This window comes from Gorilla gorilla, chromosome 8 (assembly GCF_029281585.2).
Source record: "Gorilla gorilla gorilla isolate KB3781 chromosome 8, NHGRI_mGorGor1-v2.1_pri, whole genome shotgun sequence".
Classification (NCBI taxonomy): domain Eukaryota; kingdom Metazoa; phylum Chordata; class Mammalia; order Primates; family Hominidae; genus Gorilla; species Gorilla gorilla.
The window spans coordinates 57,223,629-57,240,980 of record NC_073232.2 but is presented as its reverse complement, the minus strand read 5'-3'; the positions used below and the strand labels follow the sequence as shown (position 1 = coordinate 57,240,980).

The following is a 17,352-nucleotide window of genomic DNA, read 5'->3' as shown; positions in this document are numbered from 1 at the left end:
ATGGCGATGCCTGCGAAAGACGAGCATGATTTCTTCTCCAAGCCTTCTTTTTGCTCTTCCTCACGTTCGAGCTTGTGGAACCAACTGGGGCTGTGAGTTTCAGGGTGTAGGGTATGTATGTAAACAGCGGAATTGTGTATGCACTTAGTGTGCGTTCAGGACTCTGCCGTGCTTGAACTTGGCGCGTTTGTGTTTGTGTGTTTGGAGGATTATGAGAGCATGTAGGGGGAAGAGATTTGTATGTGTAAGTGCAGAAAAGTAGTAGTGTGTGTGATGTATGTGTGTAGACAGGAGTTACGTGGACACTCCATGTGCGTTCAGGAGTGTGTGTGTTTGAGGAGCTATGAAAGTGCATGTATGGAAAGGATTTATACGTGTAAGTGCAGAAAGTGGCAGTGTGTACGTGGTGTGTGTGTGCGCGCGCGAGTGTGTGAGCGCCAGGGGCCGCCCACCCGCCGCGGCTCCCCGTGGGCTGGCCGGGCCAATGAGCGCGCGGCTGTAGGGGCGGCGGGCGGGGAGGGGGCGCCGAGCCCTGCGGATGGAGGCGCGGGCAGCGCGGCGCGCTCATTCCGCGCGGGCGTTGCTGGCGGGGGGCGGCGCAGCCACTGGACCCGGACCGGGGCCGCGACCCGGGGTGGCGGGCGGCGTGGGCGGCGCCCGGGGCTGGGATGCGCCGGGGGCTCAGTGGCGGCGGCGGCGTTGGCGGTGGCGTCGGCGGCTGCAGGGGGACGAGCTAGCGCCGCGGCGCTGGGAGCCAGTTGAGCCCGGCCGGCGAGCGGAGGCGGCAGCGCAGGCAGAGCGGCGGCGGCAGCGGGAGCCCGAGCGCTGCGCGCCCACCATGGCCGCCCAGGGAGAGCCCGGCTACCTGGCGGCGCAGTCGGACCCCGGCTCCAACAGCGAGCGCAGCACCGACTCCCCAGTGCCCGGCTCCGAGGACGACTTGGTCGCCGGGGCGACCCTGCACAGCCCGGAGTGGAGCGAGGAGCGCTTCCGCGTGGACAGGAAGAAACTTGAGGCCATGTTACAAGGTAGGCATCCCCCGTGTTCTCGGACTCGCCGACTGAGCCTCTAACTCCTTTTCGGACATCCCCACCGCGCGCTCCGGCGCCCGCTACTCCAGCCTACGGCCGGTTTAGCTCCAGGCCCGCTCCCCCGCGGAGCCGGAGGACACCCAGGGACTGGAGACTTCGCGGGACTCCCCACCCTTCCACGCCTCTCAGGTTTCCAGGCGCTGGGGGCCCTGTGCGAACTTGACTGGCTTCAGAAAAGCCGAAGGCCGAGTTTGTACTGGCGCGCCCAAGTTGCGTTCTGGACTTTGGAGATGCCAACTTTAGCCCGGACACCTGGGCTGTGCCATCCGGACCACTCGGGCCGCACAGAGTATGCGTGACCCTCCCCATGCCCTGGCAGCGTCGAGTTCTGTCTCTCTCCGTCTGTTTCACTCTCTACCCTTGTCAGTATCCACTTCCTCCAGCTGAGGGGCCTTGTCTCACTATTGGGAAACGCTCTGCAGATGTCAAGGCTTAAGACAGGAGCTCCCGCCCCCACCCCTGTGGTCAAGGAGGGCCAGGATGGGGGTGAGCAGCCAAAGCGAGAGGGGAGTGTGGAGGCAGTGCTGCTGTGTTTAAGGACAGTGTTCATCTCTTGACAGGCTTATAAAACACATCTTGAGTTACATTCAGTCCATAAAAATCTTCCTATGCTATGGGTGTCTGACTTTGTCTTTCACAACTTAGAATTATTTTTAACTCTTTAATTTCTTTGGGACTTTCCCAGGTAGAAAATCTTCAACCATACTGGACCGAAAACGGATTCTGATTTATAATACGAGTGTTGGAGTGAACGTCAAAACGTCCAAGGTCATTTTGACCTTTCTTAAAACAGATAATTACTAGCCTACCTGTAGCCACCGATGTGGCTCATTTCCCACATCCAAAGAGAGAAATGAGTTAGTTTGAATGACTGTTATTCTTAAAATACTTGTACGGGACCAGGCATTAGTCTCACTTAGGGCGCTGGTGAAGATTCATTCAGTAGCTAGTGTTCTTTTATCGTGGAGGAGTTTGGAGCTTTTCAAACGTTATTTGTGGCTTTATGCATAACTTACTTTGACTTTATCAGTCAATGCATCGCAGTATGGGAACGATTTAGCCCTCTGTGGAAATGCAGTGGCTTTTTAGAACAATTAAGCAGGTTATTTTAAGAGAGAACAACATGTTTTCCAAAACAATAACTTGGTGGAAACAAATAGCAAGAGTGTTTGGCAGACATTTTTTGGATGTGCTACAGGCTTTCCTCCCTTGTTGCTTATTTTTATTGACAAACATCCCTAATGTGTGTCATGTCTTTGTCTGTCTCTCCCCTTCCCTCTCTTTTTTTCTCAAATTATGTAACTTTTGAGGACAGTTACTTCTGTGATAAACTCTTCAAGTAAGACTGTTATAAGATAGATTTGGAAATTAAAGCCCCAGTTGCATTTCAGTAACTCATTTCAGTTATTTCGTCTGTTCTGTGGTTCTTTTTGTCTAGTTTATGATTATAAAACAAAATATTAAATTTATGTCAGGCATATATTGTGAGATCGTTTGGAATGAACTGATAGTAGCACATACTCATCCTTTTCAACCAGCTTTCAGTTTTCTACGTTAGTTTGGAGTGATATGAAAGAATGATCTGTTTCACCTGCGCACAAACAAGTAAGGACAGTGATGTTAGCTTCTGGGAAGTTCAAGTGTATAACCTGAGCTTTAGAAGTGAATTTCCTTTTTTGATTTAATTCATTTTCACTTCGAATAAAAAGAAATTTTGAGGAGACTTTTTGAAAATTTGAAGGCTCTTTTGTATTAATAGATGTGATATTACGATCTGAGATGGTTTGAAATTGCTTTGCAGTAATAAAGTTTCTTTTACAGAAAGTCTTAACATCTCTTGAACAACCGATATACAGTCATGCAGTCAATGCTTAAGGACTACGACTGAGATACATTGTTAGAAATGTGTCCTTAGGCATTTTCATTGTGCAAACATCATGGAGTGTAGTTACACAAACCTGGATTGTGTAGCCTGCTACACCTACTACCTAGGCTATATGGTAGTCTATTGCTCCTAGGCTACAAATAATGTTACTAGGCTACAAGGCGTGTTACTATACCCAATACTGTAGACAGTTGTGGCACAGTGGTATTTGTGTATCTAAATATATCTAAACATTGGAAAGGTAATGTGTTATGTTACTATGGCTATGACATCACTAGGCGATAGGAATTTTTCAGCTTCTTTATAATCTTACGGGACCATTGTAGTATATGTGGTTAGTTGTTGACCAAAACACAAGTGTGAGCACTGGGATCACTAATACCTGGGTTCAAAACTCTGTAGGATCTCAGGAAAGTTGCTAGGCCTCTCTTTGCCTTCAGTTTGCCCATCTGTAAAATGGAGCTGATACTAGGACCTTTTAGGTTTTGGGAGAATCGAAAGAGATAATGCCTAACAAGCTAACATTTGCCCACAGTGTTTGGTCAATGATAAGAACTTAATGAATATCTGTTGTTATTATTAATAATAAATATTGCATCATGGATTAAAAGGATTTCCAGTGCCTACCACAATGTATGAAATATAGTATATACTTAATAAATAGTTGGGGAACAAAATAATTTTGCAGGTTCATAATTGCAGAAGTAAAATAGAAACTAAAGAAGTAAGTCTATCAAGTCAATAAGCATTCTAATATTGTTAGATATTCTTGGGTGGAAAGCTTTTTATTTGAAAAGTGCCAAGTAAGTAAAGTCTATATTTGAGTTTTCAATTATTGTGAATTTGGGTGTGCTATTTTTCTATTTACAATTGACTTAAAATAGGTACAGGTTTCCAATTTAAATCAGGATAAATAAGATTATCTGCCTTTAAGTATTCAGAGTGCAAATTGGTGATTATAATGCTTGGAATTTGTTTCCAGAGAGACTGTCCTGGGGGCAAGTTAATCTTTAATGAGTTGTATTTTTATTAGTAGAGAAATTCTTCTACGCAATGGACCAAAAATTCAGTGAGGTTAATATATGGGCAATAGGGTAGTAGTCAAATAAATGAAATACCATTCTTAGATGATCATTGAAACTTAAAAGAATTCTTGCATGTAAAAACCACCAGGCCAACAATGTAGGGAAATATCACTCCTTTTTCATGGTTTTTTACTGGCAGGTTGGGGTCTAATTACTACTTCGAAACAACCATGCAGAGTATCTGATGTTTTTGCTGTAAGTGAAGATTATCAGTTTTATTAGTTTACAGTTTTATAAATGGAAATTTATTTTCAAGTTTAGGTTTTTGATGGGTGTGGTAAGTCTTGGAATGAATACCATAGACAGCATTTTTAATGATAAAGAAAATCCTTATATAATTTCTTTATTTAATACTGATCTTCAAATGTAAATTTCATGCATCATGTGAAATAATAGTATTGATTTATGTAAGCCAATTAAATTTTAGTTAAATTAACTCAAAGTTATAAGTTACATATCATAACTCACATTAACTCAACTGAGTTATCAGGGAGGAAAAGGAGGAGAGTGTTATAGCAGGAAGTCTGGGAGAAAGTAAGAAATAATTGAGTCAAGAGAATCAGAGATACAGTCTTGGTGTTTGCCAGAGTACTGAGGCAATCACAGGATTCCTATATTAATACTTTTCTTTTTTAAAGTATTTTTCTTTGTAAAAACACATATGTGTACTAGAAAATTAAAAATTCCCATATATAACACAGCACTTCAAATTATTATTTAAAAAAATTTTCCCATATAAAATTCAGAAGCATAGGTATTTTCAAAGTTTGGGAATCCCTTCTTTCAGTAGAGAAAGTAGTAAGTGTTAAAAAGTGGGACCTGTGGTGGGGAGGAATGGCCTATTTTCATGAAAGGAGATTGACATCTGGTGGGATTTTATGATACTGCTGCCAAAGACTTTAAGAACCATGTTGCATTTTTGCAATGATAGGCAGAACTGGGGTCATTTGCTACTGCTTGGTTGAGTAGCAGAGTTAGCCACTGAAACAGAGGTTGTTGTACATCATTGATTAACAGTAGGAGCAGCAACTATGTTATCTCTTTAATTCAGCAAACTTTAGTGGATTTTTAAAATGATTTGATGAACAGATAATAATTTAGACTTTTTTCATGAGAGCGGGAAGAAATATGAAGCCAAAAATGTGTGAAAATGGGGGAGTACTGAAAGTGAAGATAAAGAGTAAAGCTTAAATAAACAGAGTTTGCTAGCTAATGCTTGATCAAGGCTAATAAACAGCAAAAACAAATCAAATACGTCTATGAGCTTAGAGATTAATAGCACAGGGCTGTGGGCCAAATCTAGATTTGAATCTTGATGCTACATTTTAATAGGGAGCTTGGGAGAATCCATCACTTGGCGACCTCATTTCTCAAATGGGGCAGTTAATGGTAGTACTTACCTCCTGAGGTAGTTTTGACAATGAAGAGGAAAAAGGTGTATGTAAGTCATCCCAGTGCTGGCAACATAGGAAGTGCTGAATAAGCTAATAACAATATTCACAGTAAATCATTATGTATAAAATGCATTTTCTTATATTGATCATGAAAATCAAGTATATTGGAAACTTTAGTTTGGTCTTAAATTATCTGACGATTAATGAACATGCACAGCTATCTAAATATTATTGGCCTTCCTGGTAGCTTGCCATGTGTTGAGTATACTTGTAAAGGTGGGTGGGTAAATACTAAGTAAAGCTCCATTAGACATGAGTGTGGAATTCTAGATTTTGCTCAGGACGAGAGGGCTTTTCACCCTTTTTAGTTGTAAATTGTTCTTGCTTTGAGTATTTTTCATTATTTGACTGGTCCTGAGCCATTCATTTCTAGTATGGTTTACTAAAGACTAGCAGTGAAATCAGTTAATCTCTCTTCTGGTTGTAAGTTGCTCTGAATTTGAGTCATTCATTGGTGTGTAGAAAGAAGGTTTTTTGAAGAAAATACTCTGCCTGGGTTAACATGTTTCATTTGCTCACCTGTAAAATGGGGATAATAATAGTCCTACTTTATGGTGATATTGTGAATGCTGAGTGTGAGAATGTATGTAAAATGCTTAGTTCAGTGCCAGGTTGATGGTGCTTAATAAACATCAGTTCAGATGCAGCAGTGCTGTCTCACATGATGGATAAAGATTTCAAAACACTAGAAAGCAAATACTTGCCAAGTCTTTTTTTCTTTTTTCTTCTAATTGCATGTGAATCCTTTGCGTGTGTGTGTGTGGGGGGGGGGGGTGTGTTTGATGTGTTTTAGTGAAAGTCTTCCTCAAAAAATTAGAAGTTTGTTATGACAATTTATTTGATCCAGAGAGCATAGTTGCAATTAAAATTGCTTTATAGATTAAGTGAAGAAACACATCAGAGGTTGTATAGCTTGGCAGTAAAGAGCCCAGGAGCTGCTTTCAGACTGACTTGGATTGAGGAGGTCCTCACTTTGCTTCTTGTAGAGTTGCGTGAGGATGCACTGAGAGGGGCAGTAAAACCTCACGCTCACGGGCATGGAGCAAGCACTCTCAGTCACTTATCTCTATGAAGACTTGGAGGGTTTTGGTGAAGTTGATCATTGATAAATACATAGCTAGAGAGGTTTGTTATACCAATGACTTTTACAGGCAAGAATGTATTTGGCTGCGACTAACAGGAAACCTGACACAGAGTGGCTTAAACAAGCCAGGGGTTTGTCCTTCTCACCTAATGAGAAGTCTGGGGCTAAGCAGTCCAGGCTCCAAGAGCTGCTCAAGGGCATCAGGAGCCCCGTGTCTTCCCTCTTCCCTGCCTCCACCATCTTCAGCCTGTGGCTTTTTGCCTTATTTTAGCACTGTGGCTGTGGCTGTGTCTTGAGGTGTGTCTGGTTTATGCAGGAAAAAGGCGGAAGAATAAAAATTATTTTCTCTTAGAGATTTTGCATTTTTATGTGACAAAGAATTCTCTCTCCTGGAACTTCTGTCTGTACTTCTTTGGCCACCTTTTGCTGCAAAAGACTCTGGGAATGTATCTTCTTTTTCCAGCCTCACTAGTGGACGTAGGCAAAGAAGAAGGGGGTCAGAATGGATGCTGAATGTTTTACCCCATATTTTCCTCACAGTGGGCAAAGTGGAGGAGCATTAGGACTCAAAATTGCAAATTGTGACTGAAGTCAAAGCGTACCTGTATTGGAGACTTTGGACTGTGCTGATAATCTGTAGGAACTTATATTATTCAGTAACATTATATATCAGTAGAATTTCTTTCTTTCCTTTTTTTAAATTATAATTTTTTTTCATCAGGTAGCCCCTGAACCAGAATAGGTTCTGAGAGGCTCCCTAGAATTTCTTTCTTGGCATAGTCCAGAAGTAAACCTAAATACCGAAGAGGAAACAAACTCTGATCATCTAAAGCTCTTCTCATCTTGTTACTCCTTTTATGAACAGAATCTAGGACCACTGAGTACTGGAACTATCTCTAAAAATTCTCCATTGTTTTCTCCATGTCAAATGTTTTTTTTTCCATAGAAAATTACATGGTACAATAAAAATGCTTATTTCACTTTTTATTATCTTAAGATATCTTTTCTGTCCTCCCTCCTCCCACCTTCCACACATGTCAGATTTGGTTTAGAATTGACAGGTTCAATGTAGTTCATGCCTCACCCTTTTGGCTTTTCATAGATTGGTCACTTAGATATAATCTGGCCAACAAAGCCAGAATTTGTTCAGAACCGTTTTGGAGACAGTTTGATAGAACTATCATCCCATGTTTTGTCATCTGAAATTGTCCAAAATAGTGAGCTAATAAAATAAACCAGTTGACTCATTCTTAGTTCATTTTAAGATACTGTTCCTACTTAAAAAATACATAGGGTAATAGTGACCACATATATTCCTTTATATGAAATATTTAATAAACTACCAGGAATGAGGCGCAATTTTAATGCTAATTTATAGTGGTTTTGGTGTGTGGGGATGATCTTGGCAAGAAAATCTTGTTATGCTGCAAAAGCCACCAAATTCAATGTCTAATCCTTATCGTACTACCATCTAGGGAAGTCTCCAAAGAGCACAAAACCATCATAGAAGCATTGTGGGTGCTATACATTTGTAAATCCTTTTCCTACCTATCAGGCTACTAATAGCTGTGGATGATGAAAACGTTTGTATTTGTAACAAGTATTAAATCTTGTTCCCATTTATGATGCTGGCATATAGAAAGATAACACTTTCTAGGTATCAGGTGGTTTCCCTGTTATAGTGAGAATGATAAACCACATATTAGTCTGCATATTGAGTTGATCTGGAGCTTAACTGTATCTCTTATATAGGAAGGTGTTTAAACATAGGATTTGAAAATTAGCCATTGCTGTTTTTTCCCCCTCGATTTTAAAAGTAGTACAAACCTATATAGAATACTTGAAAGTATAAACATAAGTAAGTAAAAAAGAAAAACCAAGTCATCCCTAACTCCAGAATCCAGCAATAACCACTGATGATATTTTAGGAATTTTTTTCCTGGTCTTCTGAAAATATGCCCACACATAATTTGTTTTTGCCATGCATTTTGAGTTTGTACCATATGTCAGGTGCAGTGTTGAGCTTTGGGGATGCAGATGAAACCAAAAGAGTTACTGGCCCTACCCTTCTGTGACTTAAATTCTACACTGGGATCATACCTCCTATCTTTTTCACTTAGCGTTGAATCATAAGTATTTTCTGTTACATTAAAGGTCCTTGAAGAACATGGTTTCCGGTGTCTGTATAATTCTTTTGTTGTAGTATACTTTGTTTAAACACTACAACATTTTAGAATATTTTTAGGTGGCTAGACAGTGGAATGAGTCCAGTGTTTCTACTCAAACTGCCCAGGATTCAGATCCTGATTATTAGCCATGTGGCCTGGGACAAATTAATAACTCATTTGGCTTCTCATCTCTAAAATGGAGATAAAAAGTATCTATCTTCTAGGTTGTGAGGATTAGAAATACTGTATCCACAAGTGCCAGGTGCGGAGCAGGTACTCAAGATATGGCAGATGATAAATATTTAGCCCGCTGTCCCAACCACTTCTGCCTAAAAGCCTTTTATGCAATTTTTATTATTCTCATAGGAAAAACCTTATTAGTGAAATTTTGGGGAGCAAAGGACATGGAAATTTTAAGGTTCCTGATCAATTTTGCAAAATTATTTTCTGGGAAGTTTTGCAGGTTAGGCAGAAGAGACAACAAATCTGCAGGGTAATCTGCTCCTTATACCTGCGGTTCCCACAGTCCATTATTAGAAAGCAATTGAATTACCAATATAGAGTTAGATCTCCGTTTTGCCTTTTTTGCTGAAAAATTGAAGTGAATTTTATGTTACCTGCTTAGCATGTTTGTGGATCAATATTTTTTAAAAGTTGTGGGCATGAAAATCAGCTGGGGAATGTGGTTTTTTTTTTTTTTTTTTTTTTTTTTTTTTGAGGGAGTACACTTTGGGCTTCCCTCTCAGATTCCAACTTTGTAGGTTTGAGAGTGGTGTTGGCAGGATTGGCATTTTGGAAAGAATCTTTTGTGAGTCTAATGGAGATGGTCCCAGGATCACACTTTGAGAAACATTGCAAGGTGGTTAGAGGATGGTGAAATCGTTGAAGTTAAGAATCAGACTCTTTTCTTTCTTTGATTTCCTTTACCCTTGAAGCTAGTACTTTTTCCACATTATTAAACCATCTTGAAGCATTTTAGTCTGGGAACATAATTTATAACTGGTATGTTGTTTATAGTGGCTTGTTGTAAGGGACTTGGGGGAGGAGCACAAATCTATATATTCTTGTGGAGGGCAATATTGTCATATTGCACAGTAGGCTCAAAATGCATTTGGTTTTCCTGCAGACTCCCATTAAGTTAGGCATAATAGATACCTATGTAATATATTATGAAATAATTTAAAAACACACTTTTAATTGTAGAAATTTTTAAAGCAATACACTCCTCAGCAAATGTAAAAGAACAGAAATTATAACAAACTGTCTCTCAGACCACAGTGCAATCAAACTAGAACTCAGGATTAAGAAACTCCCTCAAAACCGCTCAACTACTTGGAAACTGAACAACCTGCTCCTGAATGACTACTGGGTACATAATGAAATGAAGGCAGAAATAAACATGTTCTTTGAAACCAACGACAACAAAGACACAACGTACCAGAATCTCTGGGATACATTCAAAGCAGTGTGTAGAGGGAAATTTATAGCACTAAATGCCCACAAGAGAAAGCGGGAAAGATCTAAAATTGATACCCTAACATCACAATTAAAAGAACTAGAGAAACGAGCAAACATTCAAAAGCTACCAGAAGGCAAGAAATAGCTAAGATCAGAGGAGAACTGAAGGAAATAGAGACACAAAAAACCCTTCAAAAAATCAGTGAATCCAGGAGCTGGTTTTTTGAAAAGATCAACAAAATGGATAGACCGCTAGCAAGACTAATAAAGAAGAAAAGAGAAGAATCAAATAGATGCAATAAAAAATGATAAAGGGGATATCACCACCGATCCCACAGAACTACAAACTACCATCAGAGAATACTATAAACACCTCTATCAAATAAACTAGAAAATCTAGAAGAAAAGGATTAATTCCTCGACACATACACCCTCCCAAGACTAAACCAGGAAGAAGTTGAATCTCTGAATAGACCAATAACAGGCTCTGAAATTGAGGCAATAATTAATAGCTTACCAACCAAAAAAAGTCCAGAACCAGATAGATTCACAGCCGAATTCTACCAGAGGTACAAGGAGGAGCTGGTACCATTCCTTCTGAAACTATTCCAATCAATAGAAAAAGAGGGAATCCTCCCTAACTCATTTTATGAGGCCAGCATCATCCTGATACCAAAGCCTGGCAGAGCACAACAAAAAAAGGGAATTTTAGACCAATATCCCTGATGAACATCGATGCAAAAATCCTCAATAAAATACTGACAAACCGAATCCAGCAGCACATCAAAAAGCTTATCCACCACGATCAAGTTGGCTTCATCCCTGGGATTCAAGGCTGGTTTAACATAGGCAAATCAATAAACGTAATCCAACATATAAACAGAACCAACGACAAAAACCATATGATTATCTCAATGGATGCAGAAAAGGCCTTTGACAAAATTCAACAAAGCTTCATGCTAAAAACTCTCAATAAATTAGGTATTGATGGGACGTATCTCAAAATAATAAGAGCTATCTATGACAAACCCACAGCCAGTATCATACTGAATGGGCAAAAACTGGAAGCATTCCCTTTCAAAACTGGCACAAGACAGGGATGCCCTCTCTCACCACTCCTATTCAACATAGTGTTGGAAGTTCTGGCCAGGGCAATCAGGCAGGAGAAAGAAATAAAGGGTATTCAATTAGGAAAAGAGGAAGTCAAATTGACCCTGTTTGCAAATGACGTGATTGTATATCTAGAAAACCCCATCGTCTCAGCCCCAAATCTCCTTAAGCTGATAGACAACTTCAGCAAAGTCTTAGGATACAAAATGAATGTGCAAAAATCACAAGCATTCTTATACACCAATAACAGACAAACAGCCACATCGTGAGTGAACTCCCATTCACAATTGCTTCAAAGAGAATGAAATACCTAGGAATCCAACTTACAAGGGATGTGAAGGACCTCTTCAAGGAGAACTACAAACCACTGCTCAATGAAATCAAAGAGGATACAAACAAATGGAAGAACATTCCATGCTCATGGGTAGGAAGACTCAATATTGTGAAAATGGCCATACTGCCCAAGGTAATTTATAGATTCAATGCTATCCCCATCAAGCTACCAATGACTTTCTTCACAGAATTGGAAAAATCTAAAGTTCATATGGAACCAAAAAAAGCCCACATTGCCAAGTCAATCCTAAGCCAAAAGAACAAAGCTGGAGGCACCACGCTACCTGACTTCAAACTATACTACAAGGCTACAGTAACCAAAACAGCATGGTACTGATACCAAAACAGAGATATAGATCAATGGAACAGAACAGAGCCCTCAGAAATAATGCCGCATATCTACAACCATCTTATCTTTGACAAACCTGAGAAAAACAAGCAATGGGGAAAGGATTCCCTATTTAATAAATGGTGCTGGGAAAACTGGCTAGCCATATGTAGAAAGCTGAAACTGGATCCCTTCCTTACACCTTAATTCAAGATTGATCAAAAATTAATTCAAGATTGATTAAAGACTTAAATATTGGACCTAAAACCATAAAAACCCTAGAAGAAAACCTAGGCATTACCATTCAGGACATAGGCATGGGCAAGGACTTCATGTCTGAAACACCAAAAGCAATGGCAACAAAAGCCAAAATTGACAAATGGGATCTAATTAAACTAAAGAGCTTCTGCACAGCAAAAGAAACTACCATCAGAGTGAACAGGCAACCTACAGAATGGGAAAAAATTTTTGCAATCTACTCATCTCCCAAAGGGCTAATATCCAGAACCTACAATGAACTCCAACAAATTTACAAGAAAAAATCAAACAACCCCATCAACAAGTGGGCAAAGGATATGAACAGACACTTCTCAAAAGAAGACATTTTTGCAGCCAACAGACACATGAAAAAATGCTCATCATCACTGACAATCAGAGAAATGCAAATCAAAACCACAATGAGATACCATTTCACACCAGTTAGAATGGCAGTCATTAAAAAGTCAGGAAACAACAGGTGCTGGAGAGGATGTGGAGAAATAGGAACACTTTTACACTGTTGGTGGGACTGTAAGCTAGATCAACCATTGTGGAAGTCAGTGTGGCGATTCCTCAGGGATCTAGAACTAGAAATACCATTTGACCCAGCAATCCCATTACTGGGTATATACCCAAAGGATTGTAAATCATGCTGCTATAAAGATACATGCACATGTATGTTTATTGTGGCACTATTCACAATAGCAAAGACTTGGAACCAACCTAAATGTCCAACAATGATAGACTGAATTAAGAAAATGTGGCACATATACACCATGGAATACTATGCAGCCATAAAAAATGGTCAGTTCATATCCTTTGTAGGGACATGGATGAAGCGGAAAACCATCATTCTCAGCAAACTATTGCAAGGACAAAAAACCAAACACCGCATGTTCTCACTCATAGGTGGGAATTGAACAATGAGAACACATGGACACAGGAAGGGGAATATCACACACTGGGGCCTGTTGTGGGGTGGGGGGAGGGGGGAGAGATAGCATTAGGACATATACCTAATGTTAAATAATGAGTTAATGGGTGCAGCACCCCAACATGGCACATGTATACATATGTAACTAACCTGCACGTTGTGCACATGTACCCTAAAACTTAAAGTATAATAATAAAAAATATTTTTTAAAGCAATACGAGGAAGCTTTTTAAAAAGAAAAATAATCGTCAGTAATCTCACCATCCTAACAACCATTTTCATTTTTCTGCCTTGAATTAGAGTTTATGTAGTTGCCGGTATAGTATTTACTGCTTTGTATTCAGTATTTTAATCTATTAAATGTTTTCTGTATTTCTAAGCAGTTTTCAGAATTCTGTGGTTGAATAATAGTACATTCGGTTGAAAAAAATTTTTTATAGTTACGAACTACCTAATAACCAATGTGATTACATGGCTTTTTTTTCTTCGTGACTGTATTCTGAGGAAGAAATTTGAGGAATCTGAGTACTGAAGAATGATGGTAATTGCAAAAGCAGCAGCCAATTTGTATTATCTCTTACTTTGTGTGGGGCATTGTCTTTGGTGATTTATGCCTGTGCGGTCATCTCAGCTTCTCAGCAACAACTCATGACATACAGATGCCCATTGGGATTCTGTACTTTACAGAGAAGAAAAAAGCTGTAAACACTTTAAATTTGGAGCCCTGATTTCTTTTTGGAATTCCAAGTAGATCTAGACACTAGTTTTCCAGTTAGGGTTGTTGTAAGGTCTAGACTTTTGTATGTTGTGGAGATGTATCATAGCTGAGTTTAGGATGACAAACCACCCTCCGGAATAGGTTACATTCTTTCTTTCTTTTTTTTTTTTTTAATTATACTTTAACTTCTAGGGTACATGTGAACAACCTGCGGGTTTGTTACATATGTATACATGTGTCATGTTGGTGTGCTGCACCCATTAACTCATCACATGTGTCATGTTGGTGTGCTGCACCCATTAACTCGTCATTTACATTAGGTGTATCTCCTAATGCTATCCCTCCCTGCTCCCCCCAACCCAACGACAGGACCCGGTGTGTGATGTTCCCCACCCTGTGTCCAAGTGTTCTCATTGTTCAATTCCCACCTAAGAGTGAGAACATGCGGTGTTTGGTTTTCTGTCCTTGCGATAGTTTGCTGAGAATGATGGTTTTCCGCTTCATCCATGCCCTACAAAGGACATGAACTCATCCTTTTTTATGGCTGCATAGTATTCCATGGTGTATATGTGCCACATTTTCTTAATTCAGTCTATCATTGATGGACATTTGGGTTGGTTCCAAGTCTTTGCTATTGTGAATAGTGCCACAATAAACATACATGTGCATGTATCTTTATAGCAGCATGATTTATAATCCTTTGGGTATATACCCAGTAATGGGATTGCTGGGTCAAATGGTATTTCTAGTTCTAGATCCTTGAGGAATCACCACACTGTCTTCCACAATGGTTGAACTAGTTTACAGTACCACCAACGGTTTAAAAGTGTTCCTATTTCTCCACATCCTCTCCAGCACCTGTTGCTTCCTGACTTTTTAATGATCGCCATTCTAACTGGTGTGAGATGGTATCTCATTGTGGTTTTGATTTGCATTTCTCTGATGGCCAGTGATGATGAGCATTTTTTCATGTGTCTGTCGGCTGCATAAATGTCTTTTGAGAAGTGTCTGTTCATATGCTTGGCCCACTTTTTGATGGGGTTGATTTTTTCCTGTAAATTTGTTTAAGTTCTTTGTAGATTCTGGATATTAGCCCTTTGTCAGATGGGTAGATTGTAAAAATTTTCTCCTATTCTGTAGGTTGCCTGTTCACTCTGATGGTAGTTTCTTTTGCTGTGCAGAAGCTCTTTAGTTTAATTAGATCCCATTTGTCAATTTTGGCTTTTGTTGCCATTGCTTTTTGTGTTTTAGTCGTGAAGTCCTTGCCCATGCCTGTGTCCTGAATGGTATTGCCTAGGTTTTCTTCTAGGGTTTTTATGGTTTTAGGTCTAACATTTAAGTCTTTAATCCATCTTGAGTTAGTTTTTGTATAAGGTGTAAGGAAGGGATCCAGTTTCAGCTTTCTACATACGGCTAGCCAGTTTTCCCAGCACCATTTATTAAATAGGGAATCCTTTCCCCATTTCTTGTTTTTGCCAGGTTTGTCAAAGACCAGATGGTTGTAGATATAGACCAATGGAACAGAACAGAGCCCTCAGAAATAATACTGCACATCTACATTGCTTCTTGAGTGCCCTGCTGAAATGCAGAGGAGCTTGGTGTCAGGCTTGGGTGGGTTAGAATTCTCAGTGAGAATGCAGATGTTCCAAAGCTCTGCCTTCTACTAGCTTTGGTTATGTTTTCTCAGTTTCTCCCTTTACAAAACAGAATAATAATATGTCTCATGTAGGGTTATGATAACATTTGTAAGGCTGGCACACAATTGGTGCCCTGTAAATAGTTGGTATTTTTCAAATTTATATTCTGTTCCTCTGTGGCATCTGGCCCAGAGCTGTGAAAATATCTGGACTGTGTTTATAGGATAAATGACCCATGATGGATCTGGATTAAAAAGTTTGTTCATTTTGTGCTAGCGGACCTGGCATTGACCTCATGGAATGGAGCTTTAAAGCAAAGTCACGTGCTTGGCCTTAGGAAGTGCCAAACAGTTCTGCCTTACCCAAGTAAGGCAGAGCAGTTCTCCATATGCAAGGTGATCTGTCTTCACCCTCAATCTAGGCAGTATGTAGAATGTTTTACTGTTAGTGATAGTACATTAGTATGGAGTTTTGAATGAGGATATGCAAAACTTAATTCAAGCAAGGTTAATGTTAATTATATCTGTATCTAATCTGGATTAGTTTTTTAAATCAAAATTTGTCAAGGTTAATATAATTTCAGTTTATTTTGTTGCCGACACTGAATTATCTTGTTCTTAGAATAATATATCTCTAGATACTTGTTTAAATGTGATTTCAAATCTTCTCAGATAAGAGATAATCCATTCTCAAAAATAAGAATAGCCTTTTATGTTAGCTTGCTCACTGCACTAAAATGATCATTGAGTTATTTTGAGTTAGAGGGAAATAAACCACTTCTCCCCACAAAATGTTGATTAGGAATCAGGTGCCCTGAGTTCATGACCCAGTCTTGCCACTGACTTCGCCACCTTGGACAGCCTCTCAGGGTTTTGGATTAGATGCCCCTTAAAATCTCTTTCAGCTCCAGTATTCCAGGTCTTCTGCACAGTAAACAATACAAACCCAATGCTACTTTGAACGTGGTATTAGAAGCTGAGTTGGTTCTCCATACATGAGTAGCTTTGCTAGGGATTTGCCTTGGTCTTTACCACACCTGAGCATTCACAGCAAATGGGAAATATGGTAGAAAGAGAGGATAAAGTGTCTCGGCTTTGGAGAAGCAAGTACTCATCAGAGAGCTAACCACAAGCTTTGTTTTCTAACATCTTGGCAGTCAAATTTGCAACACCCTGAATTCTGTGGGCTAGAGCTTAGCTAATTTAAGATTTTCTATTGTAATTGAGCAGAGATTACAGTGTAAATCATAGTTGAGACTTGTTGGTTTTAACATACTTGTCTAGGTGAACAACAGATTTTATGCGTCTTCAAGTAGGATCTTTTTGTCACATTTTCCTTTTCCTCTGCTAATATGTCCAGTTATCAAGCTTCATGTGCCAGTATTGATATCTAGCATCTAAGCCACTAGAGTTGCAGGGCAGGAAAATGTAATGTTGTGCCTTAGGGTAAAATTTCAATAAAAAATACATCTGTATCTGTCCAGATTTCAAGTATTTTCAGAATTGTTTTAATTGCTTGTTGATTATTGAGAACTAACACAGTATTTCTCTTATTCTGCACAGAAGACCACTAAATCTTGTATTATCTATGTTCTGAGTTGATCCCTTTATCATGAGCTTTTTCTTTTGTTTGTTACAAGCATCACTTAAAGCAAAGGCAATGTTTTGGTAAGATTTTATCTTTTTTAGTTATTTCATATAATGATTTAACTTCATGCCAGAGAAATGTGTGTTTGGCTTGAGTGTTGCAGGAGGAATCATGTAAAGAAATGTTTATTTTAATCTGGGGTGAATTTTTTTTAATTAAAAC

The 17,352-nt window shown here is 39.5% G+C and overlaps 1 protein-coding gene across 6 annotated transcripts in view; it reads left to right on the top strand.

Moving 5' to 3' along the window:
- The first annotated feature begins 565 nt into the window (after positions 1-565).
- Positions 566-17,352, top strand: part of BICC1 (BicC family RNA binding protein 1) — a 318,362-nt gene continuing 301,575 nt past the window's right edge. For 3 of the 6 annotated variants that reach the window (XM_055354104.2, XM_063710076.1, XM_055354105.2), the window contains exon 1: positions 572-1,028. In XM_055354104.2, coding sequence (XP_055210079.2) covers positions 839-1,028 — 190 coding nt within the window. In that variant the 5' untranslated portion in view covers positions 572-838. Of the gene's footprint in view, positions 1,029-17,352 lie in introns of all 6 variants that reach the window. The other 3 variants (XM_063710077.1, XM_063710078.1, XM_004049442.5) reach the window with 2 other exon arrangements.